General features: G+C 35.1%; 3 protein-coding genes and 1 long non-coding RNA gene across 4 annotated transcripts; 2 read left to right on the top strand and 2 right to left on the bottom strand.

Moving 5' to 3' along the window:
- Positions 1-312: 312 nt before the first annotated feature.
- LOC115694917 (uncharacterized) lies at positions 313-3870 on the top strand. The gene is made up of 6 exons (XM_061117001.1): positions 313-990; positions 1098-1166; positions 1845-1907; positions 2013-2870; positions 2978-3316; positions 3396-3870. The coding sequence occupies exons 1-6, from the start codon at positions 754-756 to the stop codon at positions 3636-3638; spliced, it is 1809 nt and encodes a 602-aa protein (XP_060972984.1). The 5' UTR covers positions 313-753; the 3' UTR covers positions 3639-3870.
- Positions 3871-5175: 1305 nt separating this feature from the next.
- LOC133038748 (uncharacterized) lies at positions 5176-6140 on the top strand. The gene is made up of 2 exons (XM_061117000.1): positions 5176-5498; positions 5601-6140. Exons 1-2 carry the CDS (start codon positions 5203-5205, stop codon positions 5794-5796), a joined length of 492 nt encoding a protein of 163 aa, XP_060972983.1. The 5' UTR covers positions 5176-5202; the 3' UTR covers positions 5797-6140.
- Positions 6141-6159: 19 nt separating this feature from the next.
- On the bottom strand, positions 6160-8414 carry LOC115694916 (uncharacterized). Its single transcript, XM_061117958.1, has 4 exons — positions 7841-8414; positions 7154-7724; positions 6804-7020; positions 6160-6710 (listed from the first exon to the last, which is right to left on the bottom strand). Exons 1-4 carry the CDS (start codon positions 8412-8414, stop codon positions 6291-6293), a joined length of 1782 nt encoding a protein of 593 aa, XP_060973941.1. The 3' UTR covers positions 6160-6290.
- Positions 8415-19351: 10937 nt separating this feature from the next.
- Positions 19352-20407, bottom strand: LOC133039060 (uncharacterized). Its single transcript, XR_009688592.1, has 2 exons — positions 20060-20407; positions 19352-19582 (listed from the first exon to the last, which is right to left on the bottom strand). It is a non-coding gene; the product is annotated as an uncharacterized LOC133039060 (long non-coding RNA).
- Between the last annotated feature and the right edge of the window lie 1052 nt (positions 20408-21459).

The following is a 21459-nucleotide window of genomic DNA, read 5'->3' as shown; positions in this document are numbered from 1 at the left end:
AAAGAAGGCCATATAGATAGTATTTAAAAAACAAGAAGGTAAAAATCTATTCGTGAACAGTAGTTTGTCGATGAATAAATTAAAGAAGAATATGGCATCAAATTGAGGCCACTCATGAAGTTTTCTACATATTCTTTAATAGTATTACTCTATATATATATATATATATATATATATGTCATGTTTAAGAGCTTTAAAGAGGAATTAAACTTTTCTGGTAATACAGTTACACATGACATGACTAGTTCCATATTATACTTTAATTAACTAGATTTATAATATTATGTATTGTAAGGAATGAATTTTGTTGTTTTTTGTGATTTTATTTGTGAATTGTCGCAAGTTAATTAAGAAAGAAGAAGAATAAAGGGGCTCCGCCCATATAATTTAGAGATTTTTACACCTCATGTCAAAATTGACATCTTTTTTACATTTTTATCAATACACGGTTTTTTAAACTTTTTTAACTTTTACATTTTTCAATTTTACTTTTATAAAAGTTTCATAATTACAATTTTACCTTTTCCCTTCTTCCTTACACACGTACACGCACGCCACCTCATAACTCCTTTCTTATTTTTTTTTTTTGAATTTTTCATTTATCTGATTCTTCCACTCTTCAAACCGAGCTTCCCACGATCACCATTATCAAGCCCTAACCCATTTCTTCTTCCCACGATCACCTTCTCCAAGCCCTCACCCACGATCACGCCAACCTACATTGTCATCCTCCACTATATTTTTTCTATATAAATGGCAACCACTAGAAGTGGTTCGAAATCACCATCTCCGGCGAAGAAACTTTCTAAAAAATCGAAGAAGCCTCCAACTGTTACTTCCAAAGTCGAACCTAAGATGGGGTTAAAAAAAATTGCTAAAAATTTAGTGGGTGATGTTCCAGAGACATCGGGCACTAAGAAAAGAGCCCTTCCAGTTAAGCCCGATGCTCATAAGACTAAGAGAGCAAAAATTTCCAAGTCTGCACGCGATGTAAGTTTCTCTTTGTTGTTTTTAAATTTTTCTTTAGTTTTTTTCTAGTTGTTTTATTTGTGGTGTTTCATTTGATGGTTTAAAGTTTTCTCCATTTTTTGTTCTAGGTTTCCTCAGATTCTGATTTTGAGGATGAAGTGCATGCTGAGGACCAAAAGCCTAAAGTTGAATCGAAGGTAATTTAAAATTGCTTGGTTTCATTTTATTGTGTTAATTTTTACATGAGCTTTTTAGGTCACTGATTTAGGTGTTTATTAGGATATTTTTATGTTTTTTTGTTGTTCTTTATGTATTTCTGTCATGTATTGTGGTTGATGTTGTTTTGTTGTTTTTATTCAGTTGTTGTTTGGTTGTTGAAAAATTGCCCAGTTCAATTCGTATTTTGTTACAGTTTTGAATTGCTTTTCCCCATTGGTTGTTTATATGTTTATTTTGAATTTGTTTTCGGTTGTTTTACACACTACTAGTATTGAGAAGCATTTTACTAATTTCAATTGCAACAAGATCTTTCAGTGTTGTTTATTCTTTAGTTTTGTATATGTTTATTGTGAGTTTTTTCTCGGTTGTTTGTCACACTACTATTATCGACTACCATTTTCGAAATTTCAAAACAACGAGCTTGTACAGTGTTGTTAATATTTTAGTTGTTTTTTTTATAAGTTGTGACAGTGTTGTTACTGTATTTTTTTGAAAGTTGTTTATCTCTTACATTTATCATACTGTAAGGGTTTCATAAACGTTGTTTTTAGGTTTTTAATTGGTTGTATTTTGGTTACTACATTTTTATATATTCATTGTTATTGTATCTAAGATTTGTTGCTTATGTTTTACTTTCTATTTCTTTTTTTTGGCAGGTCCATGCTAGGACCTCAGTGAAGGTTGAAGGATTTGACTTACCAAAGAAAAATCCCGCTAAGGTGTCCTTTTTTTTAAAAAAAAAATTATTTTTATTATTTGTTTTCTGTTTTTGTTTTAGTTTTTTTTTGTTTTTGTCCTGATTTATTTTGTCTCAATTGATACAGGAATGGGATTATATTTATGACCAGAAGAATCTATTCATTGCGAAAGCCTATTCGACTGCTACTTTCCAGGTGATAGAGAACATTAAGTCTTGTCTTTCAGATGTACAGCTTGAAATGTTTTCCAAAACCTGTTTTGGACATTTCCTTAACCTTCCTGACTTTAAAGTTCAACCCCAAGTGTTTCATGGGTTGTTGCTCCGGGAGGTTCAGCAACCTAATGATGCTGAGTTGTGGGTAATGATACGCGGTGTTAGGCTTAGGTTTAGCATTGAGGAGTTTGCTTTGATTACTGGGTTAGACTGTGAAGGTGACTGTAGTGTTTTAGATTTTAAGCGTGACGTTAATAGTCTTTGTGAAAAATATTGGCCAACTTCGTCCTCTATCACTAAGGAATCTGTTAGGGAATGTTTTACCACCAAGAGGTGGGGTGATTCTGATGAGGATGCTGTGAAGTTGGCAGTTTTGTATTTTGTGGAGTGGTTCTTGCTTAGTGGCACTAAGCATAAAAATGTACCGAAGTCTATTTTAGATGTTGTAGATAGTGGGAGGTACAATGAATTTGCTTGGGGCCGGAGTTCTTTTGAATTGACTATTTCCTCATTGAAGGGTAAGCTTGATAGTTGGGTTGAGGGGGTTAGGAAGGCAAGGAGTTCGGGAAAGAGGCCGAGTGTTTTTTACACTTTGATTGGTTGTCCTCATGTTCTTCAAATTTGGTTCTACGAGTGTTGTAAGTACATGAAAGGTAAGTACTGCCAAAAGGAAAACTCTCGTATTCCAAGGATCACTCAGTGGACATGCAATAGTCAGCCTACTTTCAAAGTTTTGAAGACTACTATTTTTTATGTTTCCAAAGATAAGGTATATCTGTTTGTTGTAATTTGGTTTTTCAGTAGTTGTTTTTATGTTGTTTTTCATTATTAATAATCTTCATAACTGAAATTTAAATTTTGTTGTTTTTTGATCAGCTGCAACTTTCAAATATGAGGCCCACGGCTGGTGAGTTCAAAGCTTTGAAACTGAGCAGTTTCAAGTTTGACACTGACTACAACTCTTACAAGAGTCTTCCTGTTCCCGAAGAGCCAACTGTTACTCAGAGTGACATTTCTGTCAAGCTTGATGCTTTTTCTGAGAAATTTCATGGGTTGGAGGTCAAGATCGATTTGTTGCATACTTCCCAACAGAAGATTTCATCTGAATTGGTTGAGTTGAAAGAGTTTGTGTCTGCACAGTTTGTTTCTTTTGGTGCTCAGATGGCTTCAATGCAGACACAGTTTTCTACTGTTTTTGCCGATTCCTATGCCAAGGTATTTTAGTTTTTCAATAGTTGTTTTTCGGTTTTTTTTAAGTTGTTTTATACTAATTTAATTTGTAATTTCAATATAGGACAAAGGCAGTGACTCTACCAATGATGATGATGGAAGTGGTGATGAAGCAGATTTTGATTTAAATGAATCTGAAGAAACTGATGAAAATGAAGAAGAGAATGTTATGGGTGATGAAGAAGGGGAGGGTAGTGAAGGTGAAGAGAAGGATGGTCAAGCTGATGAAGATTCTGACTCAAAAGAAAAAAATGATAAGGGCAGTGATGATAAATCCACTGATAGTGAGGAGAAGGTAGATAAGTAGACAATGTAACTAGGTTTTAGTTACTTTGTGTGGTTTACTTTGTTGTAAGTCCGTTTTAGGTTGTGGTCTTGTAATTCTATGTTCTTGTTATGTTTTTTTTTTTTTTAAGAAATTTGCAACTATTTTTCAGACTATTTATTTGTATTTATTATGTTATTTATATGGCTGTGTTTATAGATTATGTTGTTCGCAATTTATTGTTGGTCTTCTTATTTTACTTGTTGTTTTTATTTTGTTTTTAAGTTGTTATGTAGTTTTTTTTTAGTTGTTGAAGTCTTTCACAAAAAAATAACTTCACTTTTTTTCTATTTTCTTTTTCCTTTATTTTCTGTATCAAGAATTTCGTTGATTTCAATGACGGGCCTACTCAAATAGATGTTGAGGCTACTGTTCAGTCCGGTGTAAAAGCAGTTGAGATTATGGTAATGTTGCTTTTGTGTTGTTTTTTGGTTGTGTAAAGGTTGTTATTTTTTAACCATGCTCTAATTCCTTTTTAATACCATATATAAACAGATGTCTTCAGATGGAATTGGTGGTGATCCTTGTAAACAGATTTCAGTTTCTGAAAATGTTGAGGTTACGGATCGTCGTCTAGTTTGTTTTGAGGTATATTTTTTTTTTTTGTTGTTTTTTAGTTTGTTCATACTTTTTGTGTTTAACACTGTATATTTTCTTTCATTTTTGTGGAAAAAATATATTAGATGGGTTCAACAGGTCTCAATGTTGATTCTAACATTGAACTTGAAGATGACCCAATTCCCGTTGAAGAAACTCCTCTTGTTGACAAGAGGAAATCTAAGAAACCCATAGCGCTGACGTCTCCGTTTATGGAGTATGACTCTTCCATTTCTAGTTCTAAAGATGGTTCTGGTTATGGAGTTGTTAAGTATGTGGCTGGGTTGTGTCCTCTCGATGATAAGATTGGTGAAGATGTAGAACATAAAGACGAGAATGATTTTGACTTGTGGCTTGGTGAAGGACGCCGATCGAAGAAAGATCCGTAAGTGTTTATTTTCAGCATTTTTGTTGTGTTTTTGTATTTTTTGTTTTTTACTTTACTATTTATGTTTCAATTTTTTTTTTTTAATGTTAGGCATGACAAGGAGAAGGTTTACTTGAAGGGTAAGGATAAGATTGTTCCGCCTTTTCGTTTTGGCGTGGAAGATGTTGCAACCAAGATGTGGTTCCACAAGCTTGCATATCCTGGCCAATGTTTAACTAATTCTGTAAGTTAATTTATTTTTTCTTTTGATTTTTTTCAAAAATTTCAGTCTATAGTTTTCTTCATGTTGTTTGTTGGTTGTTTTTTAGTTGTTGAAATATAATTCATTTTCTGATTTTCGAACATTTCTCATTTTTTATTGTTTAGCATCTGGACATCATTTTTTACTATCTACGTAAAAAAGGAAAGTATGCAAAGGAGCCAAAGGTTAAGTTCACAACCACCGATTGCTTATTCTTCAAAACCATTCATGCTTTGTATGAAAAATTTATTGCACAGAAAAAAAATCTTTCTTTGATAAGCACTTGACATGCCATTGCTGATTATATCAGAGGTAGAAAAATGTTATGTGGTTCCCCTTGGCATTTGTGCGATCATGTTTTGTTTATCATCCATATGGAGACTGAATCACATTGGATTCTTACTCGATTGAATATTGAGGAAAGGCGTATGTACATGTACAACTCCTTGTCGACTGCTATGAAAGATAGTGCTGCTATCAAAGCTTGTCAGCCATTTGCGGTGTTGTTGCCCCACTTTTTTGCTTTGTTTGATGAGTTCAAAAAGGAAAACAAACCGGTTTGTTTAGACCCTTTCGAAGTTGTTAAGGTTGATGGTTTGCCTCAACAAACCTCGAAGTAAGTTGTTTTTATTTTTTATTTTCAAATGTTTTTAAAATTTTGTATGTTATTTTCCTTTTTTAAGTTTTTCTGCTGTTGTTTTTTGGTTTTTTTTTGCAGTGACTGTGGTTGTTTCGTTGCATCGTTTGCCGAATACTTCATTGATATGAAACCGATTCCTCCCATATTTGATGTTGAGAAACACCGTGATAGGCTTGCTGTGTTGTTCTATAAGTATGCTCGCATGAAAGAATTGGATTTTATTGATAGTGAAGATGAGGCTCCTCCAAAGGGTCCAAAGAAGAATTTGTCTTAGTTATTTATTGGTTGTTGTTGGAAATACTACTTTTTTTATTTAGCTTTTGTTTTTTCTATTACCAGATTATGTTCATGATCATAGACAAGTTGTTGTTTCTATAATGTTTTTTTCTTTATTGGAATTGGTTTTTTATTTGTTCATATTTTTGGATTTTTAATTTTTATATTTACTTTAACTCATGACAGCATACTATTAACAACCTTATTACAACCATCTGACAAACAAGTAAATTGCATTTTAATCACTTTATGTAGTTTTTTTTCCTTCTTATTAATTTCAACCTTCTTCCACTAATTTAATTATTTAACTATAATATTTGATGTTCCTTTGTATATTAATGATAATAATACCAATTCCCTATTATCAATATCTCTCCACATAAAAAATCACAATAAAAAAATATATGTAACAACCAATCGTAATATGCAGTATGTGTTTTCTAAATGTTTTAATATAGTTGTTTTTTGGTTGATGTGTAGTTGTTTCCACTTCTATGCTGTAATTCTTCTGCAGGTCTTTTTGTTATGTCCCTTTTGTCCACACTTGTTTTGTTTCTTTGTTTCCCAAGCTGCTGCCATTCTTCTTTTCCTCGGCCTTCCAGACTTGATTATTCTCTCCTTTGGAGGCAACACTATGATGTCTTCAAAAAATTCTGGAAGTTCCCATTCTCTTACGTTTCCAACTGGGTATACTGTTTCTTCATATGTTTGCAGCCATGCTTTTGATGTGTAGTATTGTGCACAGTAGTTGTATGTGTTTATGTTCAAGTCCTTCATGACGGCGACTGCATGGTTACATGGCATTTCATCTTTTTGAAATCTATTGCATGTGCACGTCTTCTCCTTCAAGTTTACTATTCTTGTTCTGTCTTCATCTATCACCTCAAACAGGTTTTGGTTTGCTGGTTTCACCTGCATGTTTTAAACCAACTTTAAAACAACCAAAAAACTATGCAAAAACAACTGTTTTCATTTTACTTTATGCGAACGATAATCTCAACTTACTGTTAGTCGCAATGACTGTACATAGTTCCCTATGAGTTTTTTCTCAGATGATGGTGTCAGCCTTGTTGTGCATTTTTGTGCCTCCTTCCTATTATTGTATGTCCACTCTTGCATTTGTCCCCTCAAGCACTCCATTAATGTTGTCACTGGTGTTTCCCTTGCTGCTAAATTTGCTGAGTTCAGTGCCTCAGCTATGTTTGATGTCATGGTAGAGTACCTATAATTTGGACAGTTTCTATCATAGTTCTACTTTTGAAAAAAAAACTCAAACGCAACGCATAAACAACGCAAATACAACGCTTTAAATATCTGAATATATCATTAATTTTATCCTTCTTATTAGTTTTCACCTGTTGTTTTCTGAATGATACCTTGACCATTTTTCATGGCCAATTTTTTCCAGGTACGGTCTTATGCGCTTATCCAAGTTGTCTAGCTCCCTCATATGGAATTCAAACTCCATTTCTGTGTAAGCTTTTGCAGCTGCAAAGAATGGCACTCTGAAATGCTTTGCATTTTTTTTGAATTTTGTTTTGAGGTTCGACAAGAGGTGGAAGATGCAGTAGCCATGTGTTATTTCAGGGAACACTTTCCTAGTTGCTTTGATGATGCTTTCATGTCTGTCTGATATTAGGCATTGACATTCTCGAACCCCGAATGCTTCTTTTATTTTTTTTAAGAACCACTCCCACGATTTATCGTTCTCAGAATCAACTATGTAGTATGCTAATGGAAAAATTTTTGATTCTGCATCTTGTGTGTTGGCAGTGAGCAACGTGCCTCCATATGCGGCCTTTAGGAATGTACCGTCTACCACGATGATTGGTTTGCAGTTTGGCCAACCTTTTATAGCAGCATTCAATGCAACAAATGCATATTTGAAACTGTCATCATCATCTTTCTCTATGTCTATTAATGTTCCTGAATTTTAATCAAACAGGATTTTGTCAAACAACATGTACGCAACGAAATAACAACGCAAAAACAACTGTTTTTTCACAAATATTTTCAAAGTAAAATTTTTAAATTTTTTTTACCTGGATTTGTTTTCTGTAGCATGTACAGGTATCTTGGCAAGAGATTGTACGACTCTTTAGCATTTCCATGTAGCTGGGTTTGTGCTCGCGCTTTACTACGCCATGCTTTCATGTAATTCATCTTTATTCCGTATTTGTCTTTCATTTCTGTCTTTATGTCTGCAGGGCTGCACTTTGTTTTCAGGTTCAAGAATTTTGGTTTTACAAAATCTGCTATCAACTTTGATGTAGCTTGTCGTTGATCTCCAAATCTTATTGTAACTGCACATGTGTGTTCTTCTTCGTAGCTCCTTATTATGAATGTTTCTGTGTTTCCATTTTTTGTAGCCTTTAAACTCCATTTGCAGTTTGTGTCCAAACACACTATGTTGTATTCTTTTGTGCAAGATTTCACTACTTTGTATTGAAATGTCTTCTTGATTGCAAAGTAGCATAGTGTACTTATCAATGTTTCTTTGTCCTTGTAAATTTGCCCCTTCTCTATTGTTTCATGTCGTTTGTCATTGATGATAATCATTTCTGTGTTGTCCACTTCCTCTTCTTCTTCCTGGTTGTTTTCGAGTTGCTGTACCATTTCTGCAGCCACAAGCTTTGCATAGTCGGTGAAGTCGAAATCTTCATCTACCGCCGTAGTTTTTTCTCTCGTTGTTTTACGGTTGTTGTATGGTTGATTCGATGACACGTTCTCGTTTCTAGGAAAAATGTATCAACTTCACCGGATCCCATCGTCTGCGTTGAGATAGTTGTTGCTTGGAAGTTGTTCTTGTGTTGTTTCCGGAGTTGCCGCAAGTCTTCTGTCTGCGTTGTTCTCATACGATTCCATGATCATATTGTTCCACACCATTGTTTGTTTAGGTGGTGCCGTGTTACTGGTTTTGTTCACACACAATGGGTACCTTGTGAAATCAACCTCCTTCGTTAATAGCTTTATGTAGAACAACAGACTTTTGTCATCCTTGATTTGTAGTGGTTGGCCTCCTTCCTTCAGTTGATATTTCAGTTGTAGTTGTGTTGATTCATGGTTGCATTGGAGTTCTTCCATCATTATTCTCATTAGTTCCTCAAAAGTGCACTTGGTCGAAATTAATTCTCCACTTGATTCATAATCAACATAGTTTTTGTTGTCATCCCAATGCTCATTGCTCTGCACCAATATTTGTAATGGTTCCGTTTCCTAAAATAATGTAAATTATTTACTTGGTTCAGTTTTTGTAGTTGCAAACAACTATTTTAATCTGTCAAAACAACCAATAAACAACTCTTTCCACCAATAACTTATGCATCTCACACTTTCATCTGGCCGACTATTTATATAGGTTAAATCAACTATCAAACAACTATTTTAAAAACAATCAGTAATTAATAACAATAGATTCATATTTTCTAGTTTGTAGATCCCAAACAACTATTATTCCACTGTAAAACAACTTGTAAACAACAGTTTTCAGAATAAAATACTGTAGCAACTATTTATTTGCGTTAATGTTTATTTTCATGCAAACCGTTGTTGTTTTTTTCTCAGCTTCATCAATATTTCATTATTATTTCAATTTAATCCGGTTTTCATCAATTAATATCAAATTTCTATTCATCTACCCTAAAAGTTTTTTTCACGTTCATGAAAAAATTTGTTTACCTTCAATTCTCCTTCTGATTCAATCATGGGTGAGTTTCTTTGATTTCCAGCTCTCCTTCTACTCGGTTCTTCTCCTCTGATCGCGATTTCTTTGTTCAATGATTGTTGTTTTTGAGTTTTTTTTTGTACATCAATGGAGGTTTCCTGGTTTTTTTTTTTTCCTTTTCGTTTTTGATTTTGGATTTTCGGGATTCAGCTTGTTTCCTAAGAGTTCTACATTTTTTTAGATTTTGATTTTGCTGGTTTTGGAAGAAAAATGGTTGAGATTGAGTTGTTGGGGTTGGACGGCTGGGTCACGAAGAAGGATCGGCTGTTTGGGTTGAGAATGGTGGTTTCCGTTTTCTCAGCCGGTATTTTTGTAATTACCAACTTTTTAGTTTCCACTTTTGTTTATTTTCTTTTTTAGGGTCATAAATGTAAATTTCATCTATTTTTGGTCTATAATAGAAAAAATCTCTATAATTTATTTCAAAGGAATTGATTCACCTCCATTAACTTAATAATTTTACTTATTAAATAATTCTCTCAATCTCTAGCTCTCTCTAATATTATATTATATACTCGTATATTGTGTTACATTTGTTATGAAATATTATATATATATATGGATGTATAAATTACTAAATTAATTATCATCACTAATATTTGATTGTATTTCTCTTTGTTATATTGATTTAGTTTCACATTTTTTAGTCACATTTTTATATAAATAGGGGTCCACCCCATTGGAATAAACAACTGAGAAATTCTCATCCAGTTTCAATTTGCGGCATAACCTCCTTAAGTGGTCAGGTTTTTGCAACTAACTCCCAATTCTAAAATTTTAGTGGTAAAACCTCCTAAACCCAAGTTGCACTTAGCCCTTTCCATCCATTTTTGGCTGTTAACTGCCATGGTGGAATGTTTACGTGTACACAGTGTACACGTGTCACAATTTTATTGGTCCACGTAAATAAATATTAAAAAAGTAAAAAAAATTAATTATTTTAAAAATAAAAAATAAAAAATAAAAAATTAATTTTTCTTTAAAAATTTAAAAATTTAAAATTAAAAAAAAATAAAAATAAAAAAACCCTAATTCCCACGCCCTACTTCTTCTTCTTCTTCTTCAATTATTGTTTGTGTAGTTCTCGCCTTGCCTTGGAGGAAATGCCTGAGCCATGCTGTTCTCCTCTTCCACCGCCTCACCTCATTTACTGCTCTCCCCCTTTACTGTACCTGCTCTGACCTTTCCAACTTTTCCCTCTGACCCCAGATTCAGGTGAACACAACTTCATTTACTGCCTCTCGGCTTCGTCGGAGGAAAGGGCCATTACCGTTTGGGGTTTTTTCGTTCGACGGAGTATTGTAGGGGTTTGCATGTTGATTGGTCTTGGTTCGTCAGGCGTTGTAGGGATTGAGATAGCGAAGGAAATTTTGAATTGGAAGCTGAGATTTTGGAACAGAAACATGTTGGATTGGGAAATTTTCTAGTGGCGGCATCGAAGTTGAGACATAATAAAGGGGCAGTTGGCATACAGGTTGAGTCGGATAAAGAGTGTCCGTAGCTGTGACGTAGTGCATCATGGAGTAATCTGTGTACCCAGCCGGTTGGGATATGGGTGTTTTGCTCTTTTCGGCCATCGAGAATTGGCTTTCTGATTTGGTTCTCACTGGTGGGAGGTTAGGGATTAGATGGACGAAAGGAATAGACGAAGTGGAGTAAAAAGGAGAAGAAACTCTTGGAGCGAGAGATCTAGGATTCGAACCGGAAACGCAATCAGAATTTATTTTAAGAAGAAGAAGAAGAAGAAGTAGGGCGTGGGAAAAGAAGAAGCATGTGGCAATTAGGGTTTGTTTTTTTTTTATTTTAATTTTTATTCTTATTTTAAATTTTTTAATTTTTAAAGAAAAGTTAATTTTTTTTTATTTTTAAAATAATTAATTTTTTTTTATTTTTTTAATATTTATTTACGTGGACCAATAAAATTGTGCCACGTGTACACTGTGTACACATAGACATTCCACCATGGCAGTTAACAGCTAAAAATGGATGAAAAGAAATGGATGAAAAGGGCTAAGTGCTAACAGAACTTGAGTTTAGGAGGTTTTACTACCAAAATTTTAGAACTGGGGGTTAGTTGCAAAAACCTGACCACTTAAAGAGGTTATGCCGCAAAATTACCCTTTATATTATTCTATATTATCTTATAATACGTTATCAGCACGAGTCCCTGCCCAAGCTTCAAGGTAAATATTTTGTACGAAGTTCTTGAGTTATTTTAAGATCACGATTCACTAAATATATATCTATATATATACTTATCTGACTGAATTTATTTCAAGAACTCTTTTTTCTTTTTCCTTTTTATTTATATATCTATATATTATATATGTATGTATATGTTTATTATTGAATTCATATATATATATATATTGTATCTCTTATTGTTTATTAACGATATGATAGAGAAAATTTATATAAATTATACATATATCCAAAAGATTATGTATCCTCAATAAAATATTGCATATATCTTGAAGATTATGCATCCTCAATACAATCTTGCATATATCCTGAAGATTATGCAAGTATAATATTTATCATATAACTGACCAAAATATAATAAAAGAGATGAATACATATTTATATATATGTTATTGTATTCTTTGAAGACAACAAAAAATAATCTAATATCGACATACAATTTTTTCCTGAAGTAAATATTTTCTACTTGTCAAAAATATTGTATTTATGTGAATACAACTAAAGAATCATTAAAAATATAATTATTATTGATGCAATTTTATAGTGAGTTTTGAATACCCAAAAAGAATGTTAAGAAAATTGTATTGAAATAACATCAAAGTATAAGAATAACAATGAACATGACTAATGTTATTTAAATATACGAGACATGTATTTATTGTTCATCATTTCCTGCGGAGAATGATCCAAATTGAATTCAATTAATTTGAAAGAGTGTTCGTATTCTATATATTAGTCATGAACTTCCTTTTCCTTGGTCCATCAACTTACTTATATTGTTCATCTCTGTTCGACCTCGCTTAGGTATCACTCTAGGGATCTCCATTGTTGGGTCTAATTCTGAGTTTGAACTTGAACTTGAGTTTGACATATCTATAACATAAACAAAAATAATCACATGTTAGTTATAATAGAGTGACTACATAAACAAATATTACCACAACTTAACTATAACTAAGTAACTACATAAACAGAGTTTGGGGCGAGGCCAAGTGTGTGGTCCAAGTTTGGGGTCAGGGTCGAGTCTAAAATCTAGGGTTTGGAGCCGGAGTCGGGGCTGGGCCTGGGGCCAATGTTGGGATGAGATTGGGTTCATGTTGAGATGTGGAATATTGAAGTTTATTTTATTTTTTAAGGTCTAAAAACATTTTAGCAAAAACGTGTCTTGCATTTTGAAAATGACAAAAATTATTTTTTATTGTCACTTTTGAAAACATTAAAATAGAAAATAAAAATAATATCAAACAACTCGTAAATCTTTTAGGAGGCGTTTGGTTGGGAGGAATGAAAATATAGGAATAGGAATGGGAATGGAAATGAGAATAGGAATGGAATGGAATAAAATTTAAAATGGATAAAAAAAATTGATAAAAAAATAATTAAATTTTTTTTCTTGTTACATTGGAATGGTCATTCCTTCCTTTTTAAAATGGAATAGCCATTCCACCAAAATGGTGGAAAGAGCATTCCATTGGAATGTCATTCCAATACTTTAAAATGCAACCAAACAAAGGAATGGAATAAAAATTATTTCCTTTCCATTCCATTCCATTTTATTACATCCAACCAAACGCCACCTTAATTCTCATATACATCACGCATTGTTCATAAAAACAGAATAAATATGAAAAATAAAAATGTAACAAGGGCGATAATTTCTAACAAAGAGACATATTTGTAACAAAGAGACATACTACTTATATATAAGTTTTAAATATGTAGTCGATTATAAATTATTCAGTTTTACTAAATGAACTAACAAATATGTCAGGTATAATGAATCATGAACTTGTCCATTTAACACATCTTTTAGTATATTAACACATTTTTAGTGTTTTAGGTCTTTTTTTTTGGTAATTTAATTATCAAAATATTCTTTAATATATTGTGAATATTTTGTAAGAATAATATAATTTTTTTTCTTGTGTTTTATTGCATTTTTATGGATGTCATTTTCATTTAGGAAGTTTTCATAAAAGCAAAAGAATTCTTTTAATGGAAAGTTTGATTAAATGAGTTTTTTTTTTTTTTTTTGAAAAATTTACTTTTTCTTTTTGCTAGTTGCACTTTTCGGTTTTCATATGAATATAGCAAATTGTATAATCTCTATATTGTTGGTATTGAAGTCTAAATCGTGATCTTAAACTAATTTGAAAAGTTTCCTGATTGGGCAATGCATAGTGAAATTTTGTCACTACAAATCAGGATTTTTTTAAGAAAATTTTGTACAAGTGTAAAAACGTACGTGGCTATCTCTATGGTTTCTATATGTTATAAATAGGACCTAGAGAGCAGCCAAATATTTTCATCTCTTTCAGTCTCATATTTTCATATCTCAGTTATGTGAGAAGAGTGTTTCTTTTGTAAAATCCTAGAGTGTTCAATTAGATTTTGGTTTTCTTTGTAATGATCTATTGTTAATCATAGAATAAGTTGAAGAGAAACTTTGAACAAGCTTGGGTTTTTGGGGAAAGACTTTTCTAAGTCTTATTTCAGAAGGAAGTGAGTATATATCTTCGGAAGAAGATCTGTCAAAGACTCATTTCAGGAGTAAGTGAGCACGCATCAATAGCTGAAGAAAATTTACTACTTGGTGTGTTTATGAGATTATATTAGTGAGATGGATTACAAAGAGTTGCGAAAAATTATTAGGAGTCTAATTTTATTTAAGTCAATTGCTTTTGTAATCTTTGATACTTTACTAATTGATTTTATTCTCTTGGCGTGACACTATTGACTAGTACTGTTTGAAAGAAAACTGATACCATGTATAATTCTTTTGTGTGAAGTTTTTATATTCTGCACTATTATTTCTGTTTTGTTATTACTATAAATTTATTTCTGTATTAACAAGTTTCAAATATTTTAGTGATCGTTACAGTTGTATTTTTCTTTACTGTTATTAAAAAAATTTATTGGCATGCATATATAAAAACACAAATTTTCATAGTTTGTTGAAAATAATGAAATTACCTCTACCGAATTCAGTGAGGACCACAATGATTGGGATAGTGACAGCTAATCATCAAGATTTCAATTGTACAATTCTGTTAATATTTCCCCTACAATTCAGGGATTCTATAGTACATGTATATTCCCTAAATATTCCTTTACTAGAATATTCTACCCTGTATTATATATACTGTAATGTTACCATTCAAAGAGGTATCCGTTGAGCAACAATCAATACAGTCAGTAAAAGATTTTCTCTCAAAACACTCTGTTTCTTACCTTTTATCTTGGTATCAGAGCAAGTGATCCATGGCTGCCCCTGCTGCTGCCGATTCCACTGCTACTGCAGAAAGTTCAGCTCCGGTTCCAGTACCACGAGCCGTCGTTCCCTCAGTCTCTATCTTCCAAAGCCTTGCCCCTTTAACCCTGAAACTTGATCGTGGCAACTATACCTTCTGGAAATCGCAGGTTCTACCCGCCTTGCGCGCACACGACCTTGAAGGCTTTGTGCTGGGAACAAAGGAATGTCCTCCCCAGTTCGTAGACAACACAGTCGGAGAAACCACCCCAGGAGAGACTCGACAACTCAACGTTGGGTATGCTCTCTGGCGAAGAACAGACCAAGCCATAATGAGTTGGCTCCTCAACTCTATATCAGAAACCATGTTCGGTCATGTGGTAAGGTGCACTACCTCTTTTGAGGTATGGCACACCCTAGAACTCTTATTTACTACTCAATCCAAAGCTAGAACTCTGCAAATTCGTTTTCAGCTTCAGTCCCTTAAAAAGGGAAATTTATCTGTTCATGACTATATGATGAAGATGACAGGTCTTGCAGAAAATCTATCTGCTGCAGGCCAACTCATATCTGATGAGGAACTCATACTTTATATTCTCGGAGGTCTTGGACATGATTATGATCCAGTTGTGATCACTCTTACCTCTCGCACTGATCCCATTACTCTTCAAGAGGTGCAATTCCTTCTACAAAGTCAAGAAATGCGCCTGGAACATATGAATATCAATGTTGGAGGAGATTCAAACAACCCCAGTGCCAATCTTGCAACTCAGTTTCGAAGGTCTGTTGGTATTGGAGGAGGTTCAGCTGGTGCAAACAACTCCCAAGGAAGAGGATACTCACCTCGTGGTCGTGGCCGTGGAAGAGGAAACGGCCGTGGAAACAGGCCAGTGTGTCAACTTTGCAATCGTGTTGGTCATGTTGTATCTAAATGCTATCATCGTTTTGACATCAACTTTGTTCCCACTGGTTCTGGTACAAACCAGACTACTGCCAACAACACCACTGGACAACAATCAACCAACCAAGCTCAACAAGCTTATTTCTCCTCTTCCTCAATTGATCCACACCAAGACAATGCATGGTATGTAGACAGTGGGGCCACAAACCACATTACCTCTGATGGACAAAATCTGCAACACAAGACTGAGAACAAAGGTAACACTCAACTCCTCATTGGAAATGGCCAGCCCCTTTCCATTACTGAAATTGGAAATAGCATTCTCAAACTTCATGATTCCTCAAATTTACTCCTCAATGACATATTCTGTGTACCTCAAATAACCAAAAATTTATTATCCATATCTCAGTTAACAAAAGATAACCATGTTTATGTTGAATTTTACTCTAACTGCTGTGTTGTTAAGGATCTGGATACGAAGAAGGAGCTAGCTCGGGGAACGCTTAACAATGGTCTATATCGGCTTCAAGTGTCCAAGTCATGTTCTGGTTCATCTCAGTCGAGTCTTTATCTGTCTAAGTCCTTAAATTCCAAGAAGAGTATATACTCAAAATGTAAGAGTCAATCAAGTAGGCACACTGCCCAGTCCATGTTTGTCGAGTCATCTAACACCAAGGATATTAATCTTTGGCATATGAAGCTTGGTCACCCAAGTCTAAATGTAATGAAACATCTGTTAATCAATGAAAAACTTTCCTTCAAACAACCCTTAAAGTTCTGTGATGCCTGCCAAATTGGTAAATCAAGACATAAACATTATGCCTTGTCAACCAAAACTGCCAAGAAACCTCTTGAAATCATCCACTCGGATGTATGGGGTCCCTCACCAATTTTATCCAAAGATGGATATAGGTACTATGTCCATTTCATTGATGAATTTACTAATTTCACTTGGATATATCCTTTAAAGTTAAAATCTGATGTCAAAGAAATATTTCTCAATTTCCAAAAGTTTGTTGAAAGAAAGTTTGAATCAAAAATCAAAACACTTCACTCGGATTGGGGGGGTGAATACAGAAGTTTAGCTCCATTCTTAGCTGCATTAGGAGTCCATTTTAGGCACCCATGTCCTCACACTCACCCTCAAAATGGTAAGTCCGAAAGGAAGCATCGACACATAGTCGAAATGGGACTTACTTTGATGATTCAAGCCTCTATTCCTCTTCAATACTGGTGGGAATCCTTCAGTACTGCAACATTTTTAATTAATCATCTCTCAACCCCAACTTTAAACCATAAGTCCCCCATTGAAGCTCTCTTCAATGTTAAACCAAACTTGCATTTTCTGAAAGTGTTTGGATGTGCATGCTTCCCACATCTAAGAGCCTACAATCAACACAAGTTGGATTTTCGATCCACCAAATGTGTTTTTCTTGGGTACAGTCCAAATCATAAAGGATACAAATGCTTGCATCCATCTGGCCGTGTGTATATTGCTCAAAGTGTAACCTTTAATGAAACTGACTTCCCTTTTGCTCATGGTTTTCATGTGTCTCACTTCAAGAGTTCTGACATAAACACTTGTCCCACTCAAGTCCAATATCATCAGTGGCTGCCTTTTGTCTCCTCAGAACATGATGAACACATTGAACAAAGCATTGACCATGATGAACAACATCATGTTCAATCTGATAATGACCATTGTTCTGCAACTCCTCAACTGTCTCCTTCTCTATCGGCCAGGGACTCAACATCAAGTAGCAAAAGTAAAACTCCTGCCTCAGTTACATCATACTCTACCCTGCCTTTAGAAGTTTTCTTACCAATATCTCTTTCACCTTTGCCAAACCAACCAAATCCACCAAACCAGCCACACCAGTCGCTGCCTACATCATCACACCAGCAACCTCAACCACAAATACCCAACAAACAACCTCCCAAACCCACACACACCAGGATCACCCGCTCAAAGTCAGGGATCTTCAAACCTCGGCTCCTCCTTGCAGCTGCCCCTCAATCAAGTCCTACCACAGATCCTCCCCTTCAAATCCCAGAAACTGTGGAACAAGCTTTATCCTCACCTAAATGGAAAGCTGCAATGGATGATGAACGACATGCACTCTTGAGAAATAAAACATGGAAAGTTGTGCCACGACTTCCACACATGCATGTTGTTGACAACAAGTGGATATTTCGCATAAAATATAATGCAGATGGCTCGGTCAATCGATTAAAGGCTCGCCTTGTCGCCAAAGGCTTTCAACAACAACCGGGCATTGATTTCTTTGAAACGTTTAGCCCCGTGGTCAAATCATCCACCATTCGAGTTGTGCTCTCTCTAGCTGTCTCCCACAATTGGGACATCCAACAAATTGATGTCAACAACGCCTTCCTAAATGGAACCCTTCAAGAAGAAGTGTTCATGGAGCAACCAGCCGGTTTTGTTGATCCTCAAAATCCAACTGCAGTTTGTAAACTTGAGAAAGCCCTGTATGGACTGAAACAAGCGCCACGAGCATGGTTTGATAAACTCAAAACAACTCTACTTGCTCTCGGTTTTACCAATTCTGTAGCTGACACTTCACTGTTCTTTTTCAACAAAAATGATGCTCTGCTCTTTGTCCTTGTGTATGTAGACGACATCCTTTTGACAGGGAACAATGCCACTCAAGTTCAACACATAATTTCCCAGCTTCGACAATCCTTTGCCCTCAAATCTCTTGGATCGGTGAAATATTTTCTTGGCTTTGAGATCAGTAGGGGGCAAGATGGCATCCACCTATCTCAAACCAAATACACACTTGACCTTTTAAAGAAAACCAACATGTCTCATGCCAAATCCTGTCCTACACCCATGAATCAAAGCAACAAACTAAGCCTCCAAGACAGTGCACCATTCCCTCATCAAACTCTATACCGAAGCGTCATTGGCGCCCTTCAATACCTCACTCTCAGTCGACCTGACATCGCCTATTCTGTGAACAAGCTGAGCCAATTCCTACAAGCACCAACTCAGAATCACTGGAACGCCTGCAAGAAAATACTTCGCTATCTTGCTGGCTCAATTGGAGATGGAATTCTTTTCTCTAAATCACCTACTCTGAACATTGAAGGCTTCTGCGACTCTGACTGGGCAAGTTCCCTGGACGATAGAAAATCTACAACAGGATATTGCATATACTTCGGAAACAATCTTGTTAGCTGGTGTTCGAGAAAACAGAAGTCCGTAGCTCGCTCCAGCACAGAAGCGGAATACAGGGCCCTGGCTCAAGCCTGTACCGAAGTAGTCTGGCTCAAATCTCTCCTCACTGAAATTGGAATCAACTGCAAAGAACCAGCAGTGATCTGGTGTGACAACGCTTGTAACGCCCTAAATTATTAGGCACGCTACCCAAAATGATTATGAAACCCTAATCCCCTAACCGGAATTACTAATTAAAAACAGCACAGAATTTAAACTTTTATATTAAACAGACTGAAAATAAACTTGTAATATATTTAAACTTTTTCAAACATAGTTGGGATCCCAAAAATATTTACAAAATTATTACAAGTTCTTTCTTACTAGCCGACCTAAGCGGCAAAACAGAATACAAAAGTCAACACTGTTAGACCCATAACCCGCTTGGTCTGAAGTGGCATGAACATGTACATTCTTCGCCCTGCTCCTGAAACTCATGGCTGATCAGCTAATGCCTTACCCTTTCCTGCACAGTAGAGCACCCGTGAGCCAAGCCCAGCAAGACAGTATAAATCATAACAAATATATTATGCTCATTCACATATGTCTGTATAGCACAGACCTGATCATTATTTCATCATGCCCATTTGTGTCTACGTGGCATAGACCTATGTGTTGCGCTCACACATCTAATTAAATCTACATGACGTAGACCCACGTGTTACTCTCACACGTCTAAATACATTAAGGCCTTAGAAGCGGTTCATCTCGGTTATGAGTACCGAGTCCAACCTGATTATGCCTTGAGCACATAATCCTTAAATCTCATTTCAATTATCATGGCATGGCATTTATATACATATATCACTAGGGTAATAACCCTAGGCTATTAGACCGTTCCTATTAGGCTAATAACCCTAATCCCGGTTACTTAAACATTCATGCATATCATTCTCAACATAAGCGCCACTGCGCATACTCTATGTGCTAATCACTGTCTTACCTGTTGTCCCGCAATAGTAGAGATTCCAAATCCCCGGGTGCTCCTGACCAGGTGCCGGTAATCCTAGCCACACACAATCCGGGATTTTCACAAATAGGGTTAACCCCTGATTTCACATTCATAAAATAAATTCATGGCATTTCAAATACAGATAATCACATAGAGCTCAAAAAGAGCTTTCCAACGGTATAAAGAACGTCCCAAACGGAGTCCCGAGTCAAAAGTTATGGCCAAAACAAAATTGAGAAAAACAGAATTTCTCACTGCCAGATCCAGTCGCGACGGCCGAAAATCCCGTCGCGACTACTGGGTTTAGAACACCCCAAAACTCCATTTTTAAGGTCTTAAACATGTTAATTTTCCATAACTTCGAACCTCAACTAAAACAGAGGATAAAAACACAAAATTCATGCATAAATCCACAACCAAAATCAGATTTAACCATATACAACTTTCAAGCTCCAAACTTGACCTAAAAATCATGCTCAAATCCACAACATTCAAGCTTTCAAGCTTGAGCTTAATTTCAGCCTACCCAAACAAATTCCAGCAATTAAACACTAAGTTCACACCTGAAATTCCATCCTAGAATCACCATATAATCTCAGCCCAAATTCAATAACAAACATACAACAAGTTAAACTCAAATCCATTCCAAGATAGCACCAATTCACCCAACATGTAGCAAGAACAACCTAACCCATGCATAACCAAAATCAACAAACCTAAACATGTTCTACAACAATATTCAGCAAGCAAATACAATTAAAAATCAGTAAGAACTCTACCTCACTTCCAAATCCAAGCCAAATCAAGAAAAATCCAAGTTTCAAGCCCAAAATCCCAAGCTTTTTCCTCAATTTCCAAGTTGCAAACTCAAGATAGTAAGAGAGGGAGAGGGTTCGGGTGAGAGAGAGATAAACCAGAAAATATAATTCATTTTCTCCCAAAATCAATTTTTGGTTCAAGTAAATGACTTATGGTCAAATGACCATTTTGCCCTTAAGGCTTAAAACACACATATTCCTTTTCAAGGGCATAAATGCCATTTCACACCCAAATATTGCCAATTAAATTTCAGATTATCAAATATCAATTAAAATGCCAATTAATTCAATCTAATTTTCATTTCGGGCCCGAACCCGGTTCGGCCCGAAATACCCGGTTGTGACTATACCGCGCCAACCTGTCAGAACACACCTGAAAAGACAACACAGGCATACTATATAATAATATAGTTCTATTAAGCACGTAATTAAATTAATCTCAACAATTTACCCTTCTCGGGTCATAATTACCAAAATGCCACTGGCTCACCAACGGGGTCTTAACATGTTAAATTCATATAATTTCACATATGTTGAACTATATAATAATATAATTCCTCAATTAACTCATAA

Source organism: Cannabis sativa, chromosome 6 (assembly GCF_029168945.1).
Source record: "Cannabis sativa cultivar Pink pepper isolate KNU-18-1 chromosome 6, ASM2916894v1, whole genome shotgun sequence".
In the NCBI taxonomy this organism is placed as follows: Eukaryota; Viridiplantae; Streptophyta; class Magnoliopsida; order Rosales; family Cannabaceae; genus Cannabis; species Cannabis sativa.
This window is presented reverse-complemented; position numbering and strand designations above follow the sequence as displayed.

Coding starts and splice junctions, on each gene's coding strand:
- LOC115694916 (XM_061117958.1), bottom strand. CDS start 8,414: ATGGTACAGCAACTCGAAAACAACCAGGAAGAAGAAGAGGAAGTGGAC. Junction 7,021..7,153: donor TATCATTCAGAAAACAACAG/GTGAAAACTAAT, acceptor TCCAAATTATAG/GTACTCTACCATGACATCAA. Junction 6,711..6,803: donor TACAGTCATTGCGACTAACA/GTAAGTTGAGAT, acceptor TAAAACATGCAG/GTGAAACCAGCAAACCAAAA.
- LOC115694917 (XM_061117001.1), top strand. CDS start 754: ATGGCAACCACTAGAAGTGGTTCGAAATCACCATCTCCGGCGAAGAAA. Junction 1,908..2,012: donor CAAAGAAAAATCCCGCTAAG/GTGTCCTTTTTT, acceptor CAATTGATACAG/GAATGGGATTATATTTATGA. Junction 2,871..2,977: donor TTTATGTTTCCAAAGATAAG/GTATATCTGTTT, acceptor TTTTTTGATCAG/CTGCAACTTTCAAATATGAG.
- LOC133038748 (XM_061117000.1), top strand. CDS start 5,203: ATGTTATGTGGTTCCCCTTGGCATTTGTGCGATCATGTTTTGTTTATC. Junction 5,499..5,600: donor TTGCCTCAACAAACCTCGAA/GTAAGTTGTTTT, acceptor TTTTTTTTGCAG/TGACTGTGGTTGTTTCGTTG.